General features: G+C 34.9%; 1 protein-coding gene across 1 annotated transcript in view; it reads left to right on the forward strand.

Moving 5' to 3' along the window:
* The window catches only part of OTOGL (otogelin like), a 90,745-nt gene that overhangs the window by 51,493 nt on the left and 20,097 nt on the right, over positions 1 to 19,155 (forward strand). Inside the window, exons 29-43 of the mRNA XM_042815876.1 lie at positions 569 to 685; positions 3,422 to 3,578; positions 4,060 to 4,086; positions 7,298 to 7,465; positions 8,831 to 9,109; positions 9,715 to 9,832; positions 10,540 to 10,619; positions 11,515 to 12,087; positions 12,437 to 12,462; positions 13,425 to 14,351; positions 15,524 to 15,701; positions 16,610 to 16,752; positions 17,053 to 17,076; positions 17,194 to 17,286; positions 17,946 to 18,135. Coding sequence (XP_042671810.1) covers positions 569 to 685; positions 3,422 to 3,578; positions 4,060 to 4,086; positions 7,298 to 7,465; positions 8,831 to 9,109; positions 9,715 to 9,832; positions 10,540 to 10,619; positions 11,515 to 12,087; positions 12,437 to 12,462; positions 13,425 to 14,351; positions 15,524 to 15,701; positions 16,610 to 16,752; positions 17,053 to 17,076; positions 17,194 to 17,286; positions 17,946 to 18,135 — 3,100 coding nt within the window. The remainder of the gene's footprint in view (positions 1 to 568; positions 686 to 3,421; positions 3,579 to 4,059; positions 4,087 to 7,297; positions 7,466 to 8,830; positions 9,110 to 9,714; positions 9,833 to 10,539; positions 10,620 to 11,514; positions 12,088 to 12,436; positions 12,463 to 13,424; positions 14,352 to 15,523; positions 15,702 to 16,609; positions 16,753 to 17,052; positions 17,077 to 17,193; positions 17,287 to 17,945; positions 18,136 to 19,155) is intronic.

Genomic DNA, 19,155 nt, shown 5'->3' on the forward strand with positions numbered 1-19,155 from the left:
TTGAACTCATGTTCTTAGAGCTAAGTGCCATTTGCTTATATTTTTCTGTTCACTTGTTTTTCTTCTTGAAGAGAGACTTAAAGAGAGGGAATTATATCTCAGCCACTTTTGAGTTATCATGATGAACTTTGACTCATTTTTGTGAGTCCTACCACTGCTTTATTTGAACTTACAGGGCTACAGTCATCTGTAGTGTGCCTCCATTTAAAGTCAGTACAAAACCACCAGGGATGTATTTGGACCATGTATTTGTTTGTGATGTTACAGTTGGTTGCTCTGGTAATGATTATAATGTGTCACAAAGAAAACATTTTGTCTTAATGTGCTGAACAGACAGAAGGAACACTTTAGTACTTCAGAACAAAACACAAAGATTCTGTTTTGTGCAAATGTTTTCAATTATAAAAACAGATCAGGGAAAGCAGAAGATAAAGAAAATAGAATGTAAACATTATTTTAGTTTTTGGACTACATAAGTATTGAGTTATATTATGTACATAGTGTAGCGGAGTCCGTGGCAAATACATCTTTTTATGAAATGACTGTGGTGTTTTTGTTTGCTTTTGAGTGCAAGAGCCCAAATGAAACACTAAAACCATGCGAGGTACATCAAAACAAGTTCCCTTACGCCAAAAAGGAATGCTCTATTTTGTACAGTGATGTTTTCGCACCTTGTCGCAATGTGGTAAGTTTATTAAATAAACCAGTTTTGCTCTCATGTAGGAAATATTAAAATTCCAACAATTAATTTCTTCTTGCCGTTCCTCTCTGAGTTCCATGGAGAACAGTAAGAAGAGCCTTGCAGCTATGTGTGTGGGCTATGTTTGTGTAGAGCTCCTTGTTCCTTTCAGAAGTGGAGCCTAAACATCATAGTGGTAACTGGAAGTTATGAGTTAGTAGACAAGAAAATCAGACTTCTGTTCTCTTTTGGTATTATTTGTATCTTTGATTTATATAGGTAACTTGAATTTTAAGGTTTTTGTGGATTTTTAAAGTAGGCATTCATGTGATGTGTTTCCATCTTATCTAAAATGGTTTTATTTAGTTGACTGTCCTGCAAAATATAGAAAGAAATATAGGAAAGTGAGATTTCAGCTTCAAAGCTATCAGTATTTTTAAAAGGTCAACATCTTAATTGCTTTGTATCAAAGCTCTGCTGTGTGGTGTCTCTACTCCTTACCTGACTGAGTATGGGACTTGAGTTACAAGACTGTCCATAAGCTCAGTCTAGACAGGACAGGGACAACAGTAAGTTGTGTGGGAATCTTTTATTCCTTTGTAGTCCACCCTTTACCAGTGCAATATATTCTCTGTGTATCTATGTCTCTTTCTGATTTGAGCTTCCCAAAGGTATTCAGAGGTGCTTCTTAACACCTGTGCAAGCAAGAACCACTATGATGTTTTGCTTCACTCTTTTTTTTTTTTTTTTTTTTTTTTTTTTTTTTGTGACTAGATGAGATTAGTAGATGTTGCAGCTGAATCTTCTGACTTTCAGGACTAGAGTTTGATGTTCACATGGTCAGGAATTTGTCAGAAGAGGAGGTTGCAGTAGCTTAACCCAGGAGATTTATTGATGTTGACTTTGGTTACTATGTAAAGAATTTTTTGAACGTGTGCCTGAGAACACAGTGATGAGTGTATTTTCAAAGTGGAAAGTAATAAATAAAAATGGACTTTTGAGAGTTTTTAAGAAGCTATATTACAATAAGTCTTAAAGACAGATGTTTTCCATTCCATTCTTTATCTTACCTATGTTGTGATTAAAATTTTCAGGTATTATGCTAAGAATTTAGCACATTAATAACAAGAAATTCATGTCAGGTGCAAAACATGACTTTTAATTCCTTGTCAGGTATTTTCATATACACATATCCATCTTGAGACAGCTTGTAAAGCAAACATCTTCCAGGTATTTTTACAACCTACTCATGAATGTGTGAAAAACTGCTCTTATTAAAGGAAGGTGCCATGACTTCCTATCAAAGATACCTACCTGGCTACTCCCTGCACAGGCAGGTACCAAGGGAAAAAAAAAAAAGCCACCATGAAACACAATAAAGCAATAAAATAAGCACAGCTGGACTCTGGGAGGCTAGGAGGAATAGAAGGTGAAGGGATAGGTCTCACAGTGCTTAAAGCAGCTGCCTTGCAGAGTCTCTCCTGCAGTGTGGGTGGTGTAGGATGCTGCTGCGCATAGAGACAAATTCCTGCTCTGGGCCACAGCCTCAGATTCAGCCCAGGCTGGAAAATCCAATTTTAAGGGATACAAAATTTTGCATCTCTGGCTGGAAGGGACTTATGGATTGCAGTACTCAGCTGAGCGCTGAATTCAGCAGCTGAAGAGTGGAAAGAAAAATCCATAACTCTTAAACTCAAAAGGAACTTCAATCTGAGCCTTCCTGCTTGTCACAATAAGATGATGCAGATGAAAGAGAGGATGAAATCTGAAGCTACTGTGCTGTTTGGTAATTTCTGCTAAGGTGCTATAGCCATTTTCAACGGCTCATGCCCCCACTCCAGTAGTATCTCTATTTCCAAAATTAGAAAAAAGAATGAAAGTAAAATGGCATGTCTCTCTAAGCACTAAAGGCAGAATAACAGTCATCTTATCTCTGTCAGCATCCAGCAACTGCCAGCTGAGAAGCTGTTTCAGTGCTGCCTTGTTGCTGTGACGGTGTTTGTGTAATCTGAGTGTCATTGGAATGCTCTACAGCTGAGACAGATTGGAGTCTATAAATGAATCCAAGCTGAAGAGAAACATTGTTTTAAAGAATCAATGTGTTGAATGAGAACAGGTTTTTTTTAGGAGATCTTGCTCAACATTACAAAAAAAGACCTCTTAAAACCGAGAAGTACAGTATCAATATCACAGTTTTAATTTGGGAGATTTTAGAGTGGGGAAGTGAGTGCCTCAGCTAATGAAGATTTGAAGGTTGAATATGTTGTAAAATGTCAGACGTGTGCTCAAGCTTGCTTGCCCTGGCGAAGGCCCCACTCAAATTTCTACTTTAAGTACTCGATAATCAGAGTTACAGCTCTGTAACTCTGATTTTATTGTTCTTCATGCAGAGCTAACACGATGACTATAGGTGGCAGCATTTGCATTATGAAAACGCAGAACTGTCACCTTCATTGAGCTCTTCAGAATCAACTAACAGCAAGAGTGTGGAGAGAGTATGAACAGTCATACTTGTTAAAAGCCATTGATTAAAATTTTTCTTTTGTCTGTAACATAGGTACAAACTGGTTATTTGCAGTATACTATTTGTAAAGGATTATACCAAAATCTTAGAAAATGCCATGTTTTTGTGTTAAATTCTTTCAGTCGATCCTTGCACCTTCCTGCTGAAAATGGTGCAACATAAATTTGTACAACTCATGTAATCAAGTCACCTGCCCCTTCCCACCTTCTCTTTTCCAGATTGATGTGACTTCTTTTGTTAAGAACTGTCATACAGATACGTGTAACTGCAATCTTGGTGGGGACTGTGAGTGTTTGTGTACCAGTATTGCAGCTTATGCCCACAAGTGCTGCCAGCATGGAGCAGTGATTCATTGGCGATCTCCGTCGCTCTGTGGTATGTACCTGGGATGGCCTCACACCACAGACCACCCAGAGAAGTGGGTATATATGGCCTTTCTCTTCACAAAAATACAAGCATGACACAAGCAGGTGGTTAATAAATGTCCTTCTTTGCCTTTTTTTTCCAAGCAATGTATGTGTTAGCTGCTGAATACCTTACATTTACTGTTCTACTTCTCTCTGTGGAGGGGTTCCAGAATTCTGTGTGCAGAGATTCAGTCCACTCTGCTTTTCACTGAGGGTGGGAAGAGTTCTTGAATACAGAATAATTAGTGCTGTCTACCAATTAGGTTTGATGTCTGGGCACATCTATTTTAAATACAGCTGTTTGTCCCTGAATAAAAGCCAGAGGAAATAAAGTCACTGGCTGGAATATGTTATAGAACATGAAAGTGAATTTTACAGTTTTAGGATGCAGATAAGAGTGATCTGTTTTACTTTATAGTAACAACATCCTTGTTTCCTTTTTCTTTTAGCTTATGACTGTGAATATTATAATCAAGGTACGTAGTGCTTAACATTACTCTTTCACATTTTTTCACAGTGCTTTAACATTACTCCTCCAAGTATTTATTATTGCTGAATACACTTAACTCTGTTTGCTAGCATGCTACCTAGTTATGTGCTAGAAATGAATCTGTACTCCCTGATTCCAACAACAAATCTGCATTTATAAAGCATTTAGTTGCACACCATTCACTTAAAAAAAATAATTTCCCACAGTGGCTGTTCTAGAGTATGGAAGGTATCTTTGGCATACTTTCTATCATCTTTCTTCTATGCTATGCTGTTCTGAAATATTTATCTTTCCCCAAAATATTTTGTTTCTCTTTTAAAAACAGAAACCCAAGAGATAATTTTCTTATATTGCTTCATTCTGGCTAAAGGTGAAAAAGTATGCTGTGGTAGTATCTCTCTTTGCTGGTTAGAAAGAATTTTTTGTATTCCTGATTTGGATATGTGAGTTCAGTGTGCTCAGCATGTTAAGCAAAGCAAGTTTCCATGGATCTTTCTGCTCTATGTCCAGAGACAGGGAGCGTATGGAAACAAACATCTTTCTTGTAAGTAAAGCCACGAATCTGGCATCTCAGAGGAAACATGATATGATGCACACAGAAAGCAACCCTCCTTGTAGCTTGTGCTGAGAAAAGCCTCTGTAAGCTCCAGCAGTGTTGGATATAATCTCACTTCTAGGCTCCCATTCCTTATGGTAGGATTGCATAGTCACCATTGTTTGGTCTCACTGGACCTTCAGATCAAATTGGAAAGGAGAGGTGGCAAATATGTCATTTACCACATGTTCGTTTCCTTTTTAATATCATTATGTCACTATACTGACTATTTTTGCGACATAACCTCCCATTTGTAATAAAAGTCTTCTCTTCTGCTTAGTCAGAGGCTGTAAAATATCTCTGAAGGTAAGTGTGTATGAACACATCTCCTGCATTCTTGAGTTCCACAGATTGAGTCTGCACAGAAATACTCTTTTCCATTGCCTGTGTTTGCTGATGCAGTACTACAATATCTGTTAGGACAAGATAAAACATTTGAAAACTAGATATTGCATATGAGATGTCAAAACATGAACAATTTGTTTGATGATTTGGGAAACCCATTATTACTTTTGTTTTGGTTTTGTGAATATATGTTAATAATCAATTAGTTGGTAATCTATATAATTAGATATAATATTCATATGTTCTATTTTCCTTTTGTTAAGACTCTTTCAAAAATAAAAACAAGAGGTCAAGGTTATTCAGAACATCTTGTCACACATATCTGTGTTAAACTATTTCCAATAATAAAACCATTTCCACTCTGTTCTGCTATGCATATCTAAAAATGTTTATTTTCTGTACAATATCCCATGTATTGCTTGGGCGTTGTCCCATTTAAATAAAAACAGGCAATCTCACAATAAGGGACTCTAATGTTAACTCATTGTACATCTTATATTAACATTTTCATGTCACTGAACTAGTTGCCTTTGTTACAAAACTTAAGTCTCCTCTCAAGAAGGAATTGTGTAGACATACTGAATCTCTGGTAATACTGAGTTAAGATTAATCTTTATGATAATAAGTAATCTGATATTATTTTTAGAAAGAAAACATTTGTCACATTATGCAATTATGTTACAGGTTTTCATTCTGAGCTGACTTGCTTTCATTTGATTTTCCTTCTTGCATTGACATATAAAAGAGATTGCTCTGGTTCAATGAAGATTTAACCACTGGGATGTTTCTTTGACTTGATGTTTATGGTTTTAACTGATTTCGTAAACTTTTGATGGATGGAGGTCAGTGGCCCCACTGTGTTCAATAATCTTGTTGACCTTCTGGAGTGTAGGATGGCTCCTCTGATTTTTTTTTTTGTCTTGTATGGTGCCAAACTGTTGAATCTTCATGGAAACTTTCCCTGTTATGGCTCGTTGCTGCTTTTGCTGAAGCTACAGGGAAAAAATCTGTTAATATGTGAGGGTAAACATCCAGTGATTAAGGATGAAGAGACTGTAATTGACTTGTCACTTCTATAGAAGGGGTCACTTTGTGACAAACTTGTGAACTTCCTAAGCATGTGAGCTCCGGCATAATTTCAGTATAGAAGCAGTATTTATTTTCTTGCAGTGTTCTTCAGAAAGTGGTGTTTAAGTTCTAGTGGAGCCAAATCTCATTATTATGAGACGTCCTTCCCTCTTGAAAGTCATACTGGAGAGAGCTGTGCTACGCTATGAAGGCGATTCATTTTTTTTTATTCCCACTAGGATTAAAGGATTAAAAGCTTTCACAAAAATTACAAATCTTGTTTATTACTAAAGGCAAGATTTTAGAAGTATGCTGCTCTTGGTTCTTTTACTGGACTATAGTGACAAGGACTGATGCTGTTATATCTGGATATAACCCTGTGGGCCCTTTCCAGTCCAGCAAAAATACCTTTAGAATTTTTTATAGGATGTCTAGGGCATGATTAGGCCACCAGCATTCTGGCAGCAGTACTGGCTGAAGTTGTCACTGCTGTATCGGCATAAACTTTTGGATGACTGTGTGCTGAACCAGACTGGAAAATTCAGCTGGTTATTTTTCAGTAGGATCAGTTTACTGCCGAAGCACTTAGGATGTCATAATAAATGGGGCAGCAGAGGAACAGAAGCAAGTGTTTTGTGGGAGGGGATGAAGTAGGAAACTCCTTGAACAAGATTGCTGCCAAAATTTCAATTACAGTCTTGTAATTTAAAACGTTTCTTTAATCTTTCTTTTTTTTTCTTTTTTTTTTTTCTTCTTTTTTTCTTCTTTTTTTGATAGCTTTGTAGAGCTTAGAATACCTTTGGTGTCTTGGGTAATAATATTAAAGCTGCAGTGCTGATCTTCCAAAGTACAGAAGTAAGGATATGTGGAAAACTAAATACTATACAAAAGCAGTCCAGGTTGCTTTTTTGTTCAAGTTATTTTGTGAGGATAACTAGCCATATCTTTTTAATGTGGACTTTGTATCTGTTGTATTCTGGAAATCAAGCAAAGAGGAAGGGAGTGCCTCAAATACATAAATACAGGCCAACTTCAACAGAACACCTTGAGGCACTGAGTTGCAGTTCAAAATGTATTTGATTCCAGGTAAGGTGAATGTGTAAAGCAATATTTTGTCAGCTAAGGCTCAAGTCTTGTATGCTGTGCAAGTAGAATTGTTTGTTTTTCTGTTTGATTCTTCTTCTCTTAGGTCTTGGTGAAGGACCATATATTTTGGCAAGTTCTGGAGAAAATGATACAATTATAGGAGCTAATATTTCCACTAGACGAATATTTCCCCTGCCTAGAAATGCAGTGTATGGAAATGTATTTTTCAGTTTCATGATAACTCCAGGTCTTTTCAAAGATAAAGATTTATGTAAGTGTTCTCAATGTTTATGTGTATGTCTGCCCATGTTTTTCAAACCATCTGAATGATTGTTGCTGCATCTTCTAGAACTAAAATTGTATGGATATTTTTAGTTATTGGAATAAGTAAGGATGAAATGTTCTATTCTTGAGGAGGAATACTAATCTTTGGAGAAAAAAATGGTAAATCAGTCAGCTGTAAAGCTGACTTTTCAAAAAACTGTTTTTAGAATGTTTAAAATGCAAATGCATAGAATTCTTTCTTTAGAAAAATGCAATTAGATTTCATAACTGGAAACTGGAAAATTTTGCATACGTATCTAACAATTTTGAAACAAGGAATATTTTGGTCTCCAATAAAATTCTTGTCTATTCTTGTTTTTGGTGACTTTCAGTGCACCACAAAATGTGAAAGTTAGTACAACCAGATGTTTAAATCTTCTTTCTTCTACATACATCTTCTGTTTTATGTATTTTCTCATTGCTTTCTGCAGTCACGAAATTTAATTTGTTGACAAAATTCCAAATCTTCAAAAATCAACACAAAGAAGGGCTGTTTTCACAGTAAAACTTGAAACTGTAGTCACATGCTTTGGACAATTTGCCATATGCAAATTAGATCTTTTATGATTTTTAAAAGAGAAAGTATATTATATAGAAATATCAGTTCAGACTTGTCCAGTTAGCTAAGCAATGTGAATTATAAATAAAATATTAATTATATCTGTGTAGTACACAAGTTTTCTTATCTGTAGGGTCAGGATAGTGTTTATACAGAATAAAAGTACTTCTAGATTTATTCAAGGCACCAACCAAATCTGAAGTCAGCCTTTTTTCAAGTTCTTAAACACTCAGAGAGTTTTCTTCATTTTCATCATGAGAACAGAGTGTTCAGACTCCTATTTAGCATGCAGACATATGTATTGCTGGATAAGATACTCAGGTAAAATTCATCAAGGTGAATTCAAGCAAATGTTTACAAAAGAAATTTTACTAAAGAAATTTTGCTACAGTTGAAATGTCAGACATTTGTCAAAATCTGAGGAAAAACTGCCCCAATTTGAGTAAATCCAAAAACTGAGAGTGCTTACGAATTGTTCTGAGGTCTAGCAGTAAGCTGAATGTAGTTTTTATCTAATTAGCCCTCTGGTGAACTCTGCATTATGTGATCATTTGAAGTTTCCTTTAGACTCTGCATTTCTAATATTTTTATGTTATAGGAAACTGTTCTTTCTTAGTTGTGTGGGTTTTTTTTCTTTTCTGATAAACAGCTATTTTAAGGAGCCACTTAATCAATATATAGATTGAATCTCACTTTCAGACCATTTTCTCTGAAAACCTTACAAGTAATGGTTCACTTTTTGTTTTGTGGAAGCTCTCTCCCTTGTTTCCCTTGAGTCTGCTGAAAGACCAAACTACTTTGTGTATGTACATGCTGATGAAACTGTTGGATTGGAGCAATGGCAGGCAAGTGCCTCCTTCCAAAGACGAGCCACCTTCTTCCACCACCAAGGCCTCTGGAGTCGAGGGCTCAGTGCCTTTGAGCTACACAGTAAAAAAGGCTTTTTCATCATTCTCACATCATCTGGTATTAAAGTGGCAAAGTACGATGATTCAGAAGAATTCAAACATATGAGTAGCTTTAGTATTGAAGGTAAATTTTGCATAATCCTCATTAATCAGTATGGATTCTTCTGTTTGCCTTTGGAGCACTTCTCTTGTGCCAAAAACAGCAACTAGTATTTTAATTTTCTCTTCTAATTTGGTCTTGAATTCCACCTCCAAATATTATAATTTTCTAATTCTTGCATATGCAAAGATTAATTTATCTTTGGACTATATTCTCATTCTTTTTCACAATGCATGTAGCATGTCACAAAAAATGCATGTTAAAGTCTTGTTATTGAACTGCATGATATCTTTTTTGTTTAATGAATGAGGTAAATACTGCTTCTGAAACAAACAGTATATTCAATATGTTTCACTGTTTTTTTTTAAACAAAATATGCTGTGAAAAGTGAGGAGATTTTTTTTATCTTTTATGTTCTGATGTTTTTTACCTTGATTGAATTTGAAGTATGTATTCAAATGGCATAAATGAATGAAATCTCACCTATTAAAGTTCCTGAGAATTCCTATTCTTAGTTTTCTATTTTTACATATTTCTGAAATTACCAAAATACATTATAGAAAAGACTATGCATTTACAATTTATTGACTTACAAAGCCAATAAATAATACCTTTTCCTTCTTCCTCAGAACTCAGTGCATCTGTGCCTTACAGGAAGATGTGTGAATGGAGATATGAATCTTGTGCTAATCCTTGCTTTAAAACATGTAGTGATCCTGAAGGAACAGCATGTAAATTCCTTCCTCCGTAAGTCAAATTAAGCTTAATATTACTACTACATTATTCTATGTCTTGTATGTTTAATTAATCTTGTAAAAATTAATTTAATCTTGTAAAAATTACTGCAGCAGCAGTATCCATTTATTTTACTCATCCAGATTTCAACAGCAGCTCTTACAAGTATTGTGAAAACCTCTTACTCTCTGTGTTATGTATTCCTTTTGCATGTGATCTTTTGACATAAGTAGGAGCAAGAATAAAAAGGGTTGAATTTAGCTTAGGGGATTAACTTCTGGCAGTACTAGGTAGAAATGGTATTAAATGAAATGAAGGCTATTCCCTTCAATGGCTATGATATATTCACGTCCAAAACCAGTATCACATGATGCTGTAACTGAATTAATCTTTCCGGAGTTCGAATGCATGAGACAAAAACCTGGAACAATTTTAAGGTTGAGTGCCGCCCTCTCCTGTGAGAGGATGGAACTTTATACTAAGAGATGTTCTTGGCATGACTTGAAGGATTTCACACTACTGGTGTTAGCTTGTTTCTTAGTCCTGGTAATAGGGATTCCTGTTTTCATGGGTTCCTGGCTTCTGTGAAACCAGAATTCTTATAAACAAACAAAAAGAAAAGATGTCATTCAAATATCTTATTTAACCAAACTGAAGTAACTTAAAATTGATTTGTATTTCTGCTGTGAATCTAGAATTAACTACACAATATTTTAAAGGGTTGAAGGATGCTTGCCATATTGTCCCACAAACATGATCCTTGATGAGGTCACACTTAAATGTGTTTACCCAGAAGACTGTAAGTATATGTTATGTTATTGACCTAATCTTATAAATGAGGTTTTAATCAGATATATTTTGCTTTTATTTTCTATTACCTTTTAAATTAAATGCTTTAACAGAATATCCTTCTTTAGAAGAGCCGTCTGGGACATGTGCTCAATTTCCAGTCATTCAAAATGCATCTGCTACATCCAAATGAGACATAGCTAATGTTGAATTATTTCATTTCTCTAATACTTTATAAAATTCAGCATTTGTGATGATGTCATACTCACCTTAACTGTGATTTGACTGTATAACAACTAATGTGTCATATGTGTATGGAAGATTTCAAATGGAAAAAATACTGCTATGGTGAAAAGTTCAGACTTTTCAGTTGGTGAGCCACCATTGATAAATTCAGGACATCTATTTCATAATTTCTGGTGTGTGAAGTTACCACATCATTTGGTTATTTTGGGGGTATTGTATTTTTTTTTACATAGCAATTATGTTTTAATACTGTCTTTTTAACTTACAAGTTTGAATTAATTGCATTTTTAGTTTTGCTAGTATGAAGTTACACAGCCTTCCAAAGAAATAAAAGAAGATAAAAACTCTAATTTTTTAATTCCAAATATTTTGCTACTTTAGATTTAATGAATTTTCCATAGAATTCTCTTGTTGCTTCAAAACTATTCTGCAAATTCAAGGTTGTAGGTAACAATAAAAATATGCTATTCGTTTGCAAACAAAATTAGAAAACTTCTTGAGAGTTGAGTTCCTCAAAGCCATCAGGCAACCAGAAACCATTGCTAATTTCAGCAAAATGATGCTCTAATTTACTAATCTTTAAATGGTACTTATGTGAAGATAGATGTTGCTATTTTTCATTACCGTAAAAGACAGTTAAATGTGCCTTTTCCTTTCAGGCATACCTGTGAAACCTGTGGAATCAGCAGCTGGAACAAAACCTTCATTGTTAATCTCTCATCCGGTTGCTACCACAGAGAGATTTCCTAAGACATCTCCCATACATGTAACTTCAGGGACTGAGTCATCTGGTACTGATGTGACAGTCAAAATTACCATGAAGACAAACATAACTTTAGCAGGAGCGAACATGTCAGCACAGTCTGTTACAGACTTGTACTCACTGGAAGATACCACCTATTCATCATATTCATTTCCAAGTACAGTGGAAACTTCTGATGTACCTCACAGCACTGCAAGTCCTTCTGTCCTTTCCAAGCTTATATCTTCAACAAATTTTCAAGCTGCTTTTCAAACCTCATCCATCACATCATATACTGTCAATTCTAATGCATCTACAACTTTACCCATTCCAATAGCAGCTTCAACAACCTTACTCAGTAGAATTCCTCTTCCAACATATTCTATATTATTAACACCCTTGTTGTATTTCCATTTCCACTTGAAGTATCAACCACTCAGCAAGGAACTCTTCCCTCTACCTCAACACTTTAGCCTCCAAACCATCTTTCGTCACTTCTGAGCTGCCAGCAGGAACTGTGAGGAGTAAGAGTCCTTCAGAAAGTTATTCTAAGGAAGAAGCAGTATTTTCTGAATTGTCTTCGCCTGCTTGGATGGCTGGCAGAGATACCTTCATAAGACTCATACTTCTTCTGCATTCACAGCTGATACTTAGTACGCCTACCTCTCCTGTATCTACTTTGTCTGTTAGAACTGCATCTAGTGTTGGTCAACCTATAGGTCATCCAACACCCATTTCTGCACTGACTTCAATTGCTCATCAAAGTTCTAAAACAACTAGATTTGCTAGCTTTGAGACAAGTTTTCTTCAATTAACCACAACTTTATATTCTGAAACAGCTAAACCCCTTTCCGAAACATCACTGGTACCACTAAATAGAACTTCTCTAGTTTTTCTCCAAAGCTATTTTTATCTTCAGTAGAAATTTCAGTGACTGTTCTCAAGCAGACCTCTCCATTAATAAAAGGCAGTATTTCTACTGCTCTGTCCATAATTACTGCATCTTTAACTCAAGTAGCATCTCAAATCCTATAACCACTTCCCTAGTCCTCTGTAACACATCTATACCAGTGCATTCCCTGATAACCTCCCTGAAACTTCCCAAAACTATGGGAGATGTCACTTTTCTCTCAAAGTGTATTTATAAAGAACCTTCCACTTCTTCAATGTCTTTAATAGTAAGTCTTACAATATTCAATGATATGTTTGTAGCAAGCTCAATCTCAATAGAAAATAAAGATACATAATGCAAAAGGATTCCTTTTCACTGTCATTCACTTCTAAAAAGCCAAAGAAGTCTGCTAGCTCTAATCTTCCTTCTTAGGACACTGGTACCACCTCTGAATACTATGTTATTATATTATTATATTATATTATTATAAAATTAAAAAGCAGAACAAGGGACAGCACACAGAGCTGAAAATTACCTTGTCACACTGACAGCAAGCACTTTCATTCCTAAAGATCCTTCTTTTACAATGCTATCATCTTTTTTAAAAGTCTTGCTATCATTACTACTATATTCTGTGACTTCATGTACAATAGTTTACTCACTGATTTCCATATTCAGTTGAACACCTTTGTCATCACAAAATATAATTTCTTCCCAAGCACCAGTTTCATCTCTAGATATACAAGCAAGATCAATAAGTACAGCTGTAGACTTTGAATTTCTGCAGATTTTTCGACATTCATTTTAAACATAGGCTCTTCTACAAGCCTTTCAGCATCACTAAACGCATCATTATACCACCCTCTCTACTAATGCCTAAAACTCTAGAGGCCTCTTTAGAAAGCCAATAGAGTATGTCTTCACCTCCTCCTAAGACCGCTCATATCTCTACTATTTCTCTAGGAAAACAGAGTTCTTCAGTAAGTTCTTCAGCAGAAGATGGAACAGTATCAGTCATATCAGCTGGAATCGGCACTCAATCCACTACATCAATGATGGTGAATACAACAGTGAATGCTACATCCTTAAGAACACCTTATATTTTTGCAAAAATACCACCTAGTTCTTCAGCCAGTGTATTAGTTGCTTCTGACACTACTGTAGACCCTAGGATTACTGCAAAGACCACAGATGATTTAGCTGATTCAAAGTTTCATATGGCTTCAGCTTCAGTTCCTACTACCACAGAAACACCTATGTATGAGTCATACAAATCTTTACTTACATTTGCTCCATCTCAAGCTTCACAGAGCAGTAAAGAAACTCCAAAAACAACAGTCATGAAATTGAGTACCACAAGCCCATTATCAAAGACAAAAAGTACCTCATTTGCAACTTCAGAATTTAAATATGTAACCTCATTTGAAAGAACCGTAGGTATTTTAGAAAGCAGCCAGACTTCGTATATACAAAGAAATGTAACCAAGGCAAAGTCAACCACAATTGAGAAATCTTTCCTACCTTATTTGACAGTTGCTGTAAGTCGGAGTTCGCCTTTTTCGAGCGTAAGGATAACCTCAGCAAAAAATCTCTCGGAAGTTCCGGATGCCAAGACATCAGATTGGTCCAAAATCCTAACACAGACTACCATTAAACCTTATTTCAATTTAACAGAACACACAGAACTGCAGGATAGAACTTTAATAGATTTATCTCATTCTAGTGATGAAATGGCTCTGTCTTCTTCCCTCGTGGAAACACAAACTTCTCTGGCAAGCAGAGACACAGTGACAACTATAGCTGACAAAACGTTGTTCAGCACAGTGATGCATACACTGATGTCTTCATCTTCTGACTGTGTGGTATGATCACTTTTACTTGCCCCACAATGTTAATATATGTATATATAATACATAATACATATTCCTTTTCAGTCTGATTTATTATGTCATGCATATTATACCAGAGGTTTTAAATATCTCCTATTTTTCTTTTTATTTTTCAATTTAATAAAATGAATTATTGTTGGAGGCCTGTAGCATCCCTGCTTTTATATCACGCTGGTCTATTCTGTAACTTAGATGCATTGCTCTGAAAAATAATTGATTTTAAAGCTATGTGCGATTCTATACAGTGAAATATATTTCTGAGATATGAAAAAGGCAGAAACCATAGAATGTTGGTTTTTCTTCTTTTTTTTAATTTTATTTTATTTTATTTTTTTCTCTCTTTGTGATAGGGTTTAAACTGATGGGAATGTGTGCTTCTGTATTTCTTAAAATGCTTTGAGTTATTACTGAACATAACACAGACCCTCAATGCAGAAAGCTTTATATAGAATATTCCACTACTGCTAGACAGAGCAGAAAGGTTGTGTGTGAATTAATGTGTATTCTTGTCATCTGCAACAATCAAAAATAAGCAATCATTTCCAAAATAACAGATTAAAAAATCCACAGCTGCAAGATGATTAAGTCTGTACAGTATAGACACTCTAAATCTAAATTGTAGGATGTTTCTGCACTATCAAAACCTTGGCATGTCAGCCTGAGTTTTTCATCTGTCTGAATTATCTTCAGATTTCTATTTATTTTATGCAATTTATTTTATAGCCATATTTTTGTATGTATGTATTCAATTTCTCAGAGAAAGAGCTACTTTTTTTCCTCAGTGTTCTGGTTATTTAGAGATCTTTTACTTTCTAACAGTAGGAAGGCAAGGTATTGATTTAACGATCTCTCATTATTTTAAACTTAGAACCAGGTTAACTTGGAGAGATCTAGAGGCTATGGTTAGCTTGCTAGGAATGTGTTTCATGGAACAAAAGCATGTATTGGTGTGTACTTTATTTAAAGTTGCATGATAAGGAGTATTTTAGTCCAGCTACCAGACCTGATGACAAGTACATATGAGGGGCCACATAGATGTTTTGATTCTGTCTCAGAGCAGAGCATGAACTAGTGAAGAATTGTTTATACTTTGTAAGTACAGTGAGTGTAAAGTTGATTCTGGTTGTTTTTTCCCTATATGAAAGCCAAGATACCTTGAACCTGTCGACAAATGTAGCCAGTATGTATGTGTTCATACGGGCTGGATGTTATACAACCTTTCAAAGAACTGCCTTAAGGATGCACAGAAGCCAGACTGTGGTTTTCGAGGAATGCCAGTTCAAGTTAATAATGATAGTTGTTGCCCAGAATGGGAATGTCCTTGTAAGTAATTTTATTTATAAATACTTACAACGTAGAGCCTTAATATATAAATTTTAGGTGATATACTGAGAGACTATTACAGTGGAAAGATGAGGTTGAGTATAGAAATTAATTTAAAGGAGATTACTTGGGTCTCATCAGCAAAACACAAGGAAATATAGTAAATGCTTTGGTGTCTTTGAATTAACATTCAGGAGTCAACTTTGTTTTAAACAAAAACACTGAAATTAGAACTGCAACATGAATATAAACATTTTCAGCTGAAAATCTTCAGAATATTTATCATTAGAAAATATTTGTATGTCAACATTTTGGAGAAGAACACAAATTAAATACCAGCCTTTTATGAAAGAACCTCTAGATTTCCCTCTGCTCCAGGAGGAGTTCTTACTGACCTTTAGAAACTATAGAGATTGGGAGCAGACTTTCTGCCTGGAGTACCAGCAGTTCAAAGAAAAGTAGTATTAAAAACTTTGCAGCATTTCTGAAACCTTTATAATAATTTTTAATATTCATCTGGAGATAGAATGGGTGCATCTCTTGCATGTCAAATATTTCCTATATTTAATTAATTTAATTACATTGTTATTAAATTAATTAATACACTGTCATTTAATCTGACAACGTAGAAATTCATTATCCTTACCTGTGAAACATTGACATAAGTTAATTTTTCACCAATTTAAACTTTCCCAGGAACAAAGCACTCGTTTTAAGCTGTTTTGCACAGAGTAACATAAGATGCTTCTCCTTGTGGCTCAGTATGCTGTCTGCAGAACAATGACATCTAGACACATATATGGAAGTATCTTATATGAAAGCACTTCATATGAAAGTATTTGTCAAAGTGATTGTTTTTAGAAATGCCTAATACTATGTAACCTCATTAAATGACAGTTCTTTTTTAGGTCAGTGTTCTGTTCTGTCTGAACTGAGTGTTATTACGTTTGATGGAAACAGCATAGCCCTCTGTAACATGGCTTCCTACGTTTTAGTCAAGCTACCAGGAGAAACTATTGTTGCTCACATTGAAAAATGTCCTGCTAATCAAGTAAGAAACTTGCATTTCCATGGTACTTGTAGTAGTGTCTGGAATTATTGTGTTAGGGATCTAACAGTTGATAAAAATGCATTGGTTTCTAAAAACAGTTCATTAAAAGATTCATTGTGTGTATTACTTTTTATTATTTATAGGAAACATATTGAGTTTAATTAGTTTTATACTAGTTTAATTAGGAAACTAGTTGTAGAAAAACGTTTAAACACAAAGAAAACAGTCAATTTTTTTTTGCCAAATAAGAATTCTGGAATTTACTGTTGCATTTCTAATCCACTTTTCAATGTTTTCCAGAGTGCAAATTCAATAAGAAAAATAGTAAGTGCTTTTTTTTTCTTCTACTAATTATAAACTGTGTTAATATTACACCTATGGAAATAATTCCCTTCCTCCTCAAAAATTGTAACCAAACTTGTTCATTGCTTTTCTTTCAAGGTTCCTCCTGCAAGCACGTCAGGGCTCTGTTTTAAGAAATTAAATGTAACAACACATACATCCAAACTACTTATCAATCGTTTAGAAAGAAAAGTAAGTTTTTGTCACCAATATATAGCACATGTACACTAAAGAGGTAACTGTAGTGCTATTCTATTGTAGAATGCTGTAGGTCAGACTTAGAGTGATAGGATCTCTTTTGCAGTTCATATTGCCAGTGATTTGTGGTATGCTAGGGAAAATAAAAAAGTTTCTGACACTCAGATTTACTTGCCTGCCACTTATATGACATTTCAAAGTGTTTCAAGATATTAAAGATTTTTTAAAAGCTACAAAAGCATTCATAATTGATAATGTATTTCCAGATAACATCAAACAGAACAGAAGCTTTTCAAGATGTAATAGATATTTAAGCTGTCATTTATGTGGACAATAACAGATTAGAATAGGTAACTTTGAATAACTGAGCTTAGATTTTTTTTTTATTTTATTTTAACCAAATGATATGGGATAAGTACGGGATACTGCTTAGTTTGAAAAGATTTCCATATCATTATTTTTTTCTTATGCCTATTTCATCTGCAGTTACAGTGTCACTGACAAGAAGCACTATGATTTAAGCACAGCAATTACTGACACAGCATATGGCAGAGGCTGTAAAATCTCTTTTGCTATTCGATGTAAAGACATCATATAAAATAACTCTTTGTAATCTGTTTTTATCCCTAAAGTCTATATTTGGTTTATTTTAGGTAGTGGTGGATTCTGTAATCCCATCCTTACCATTTTCAAAAGAAGGACTGAGTATTCAGGATACTGGTGCAATGTATGTCGTTAATACTCCAGCTGGTATTAGCATCAAGTGGGCTCACATTACGGGCATCATAGATATACAGTATGGATTGCATTCTAACACATCAATAATGACAGAAGGACTTTGTGGTGAGACTATGGTGGCAATTAATTGTTTTCATATTCAGCATTTATATCTCTTTTCTATATTCATTTTTGTGATTTTATCCCTATGGCTTTTGTGACTTCTAGTGATTATGCTAGCAATTCTATTTGAGGTGGGCTTTTGAAATTCTGTTAATTAACAAGAGTAAAATGATAATTCTATGTGAAAGCAATCCTTCCTAATAAAGTATTTTTCAAATTCTAGGCACTGAGGTAGCAAAACGAAACAGTACTGTTAAGAATACTGTCAAATATTTACCATGCAAGTACCATCTTCTGTGCTTCTCCTTGCCATCTAGGAGAATAACAGGGCTTGTCACCACAGGCTAGCCTTCTGTGGACCCTGGAGGGTATCAGGAAGCATTAAGGCAAGGACTGGGCTATGTAGAAGCAAAGTAGAAAAAAGCTACAAAAATGCTGGCTGATCCCTGGGATGTGATACACTATTGTGAAGATTAAAAAGATTGATGTCATTCACTTATATATTTATTGGAGGTTTCTATTTCCACTGATGATGAATTAACTGAATAAAACCTGTAATGCATTCAGGTAGAGAGTGGATGTCAGGCATTTAGGGGGGCTTTTTTTTTCTTTTCTTTTCTTTTTTTTTTTCTACTCTTACATTAATAAATAGATTAGGAAAAACATTTTCAATTTAAAAAGTAATTTGGTCTTCAAAGGGTTCCTTTCACTTTCACTATTTCTTGCATTTAGAATGTCCAGTTTAGACTGAATGAAGTCAGCAACGTGCACTTATTTTGAAAGCCACCTGCACTAACTTCTATGCAGCTGGCTGCTGTTCAGTTGAACAGTAACAGAAAATGGTGCCATGTCAGTAAATTTTTCACCTTCACTAGCACCTTTTGGTAACAGTTTTTCTTAAAAGTTAGTTCATTGTTGGCAAAAGTATAATTACTTGTATTGCACGGTTTGCTCATTTTACTAAGGTGATAATAAAATCACGTGTATACAATTGGAACTACTGTGGACATGTAGCTGCTTGGA

The sequence above is a fragment of the Centrocercus urophasianus genome, unplaced genomic scaffold (genome assembly GCF_019232065.1).
Source record: "Centrocercus urophasianus isolate 14NV4802_14NV808 unplaced genomic scaffold, USGS_Curo_1.0 seq_15, whole genome shotgun sequence".
Taxonomy (NCBI): Eukaryota; Metazoa; Chordata; class Aves; order Galliformes; family Phasianidae; genus Centrocercus; species Centrocercus urophasianus.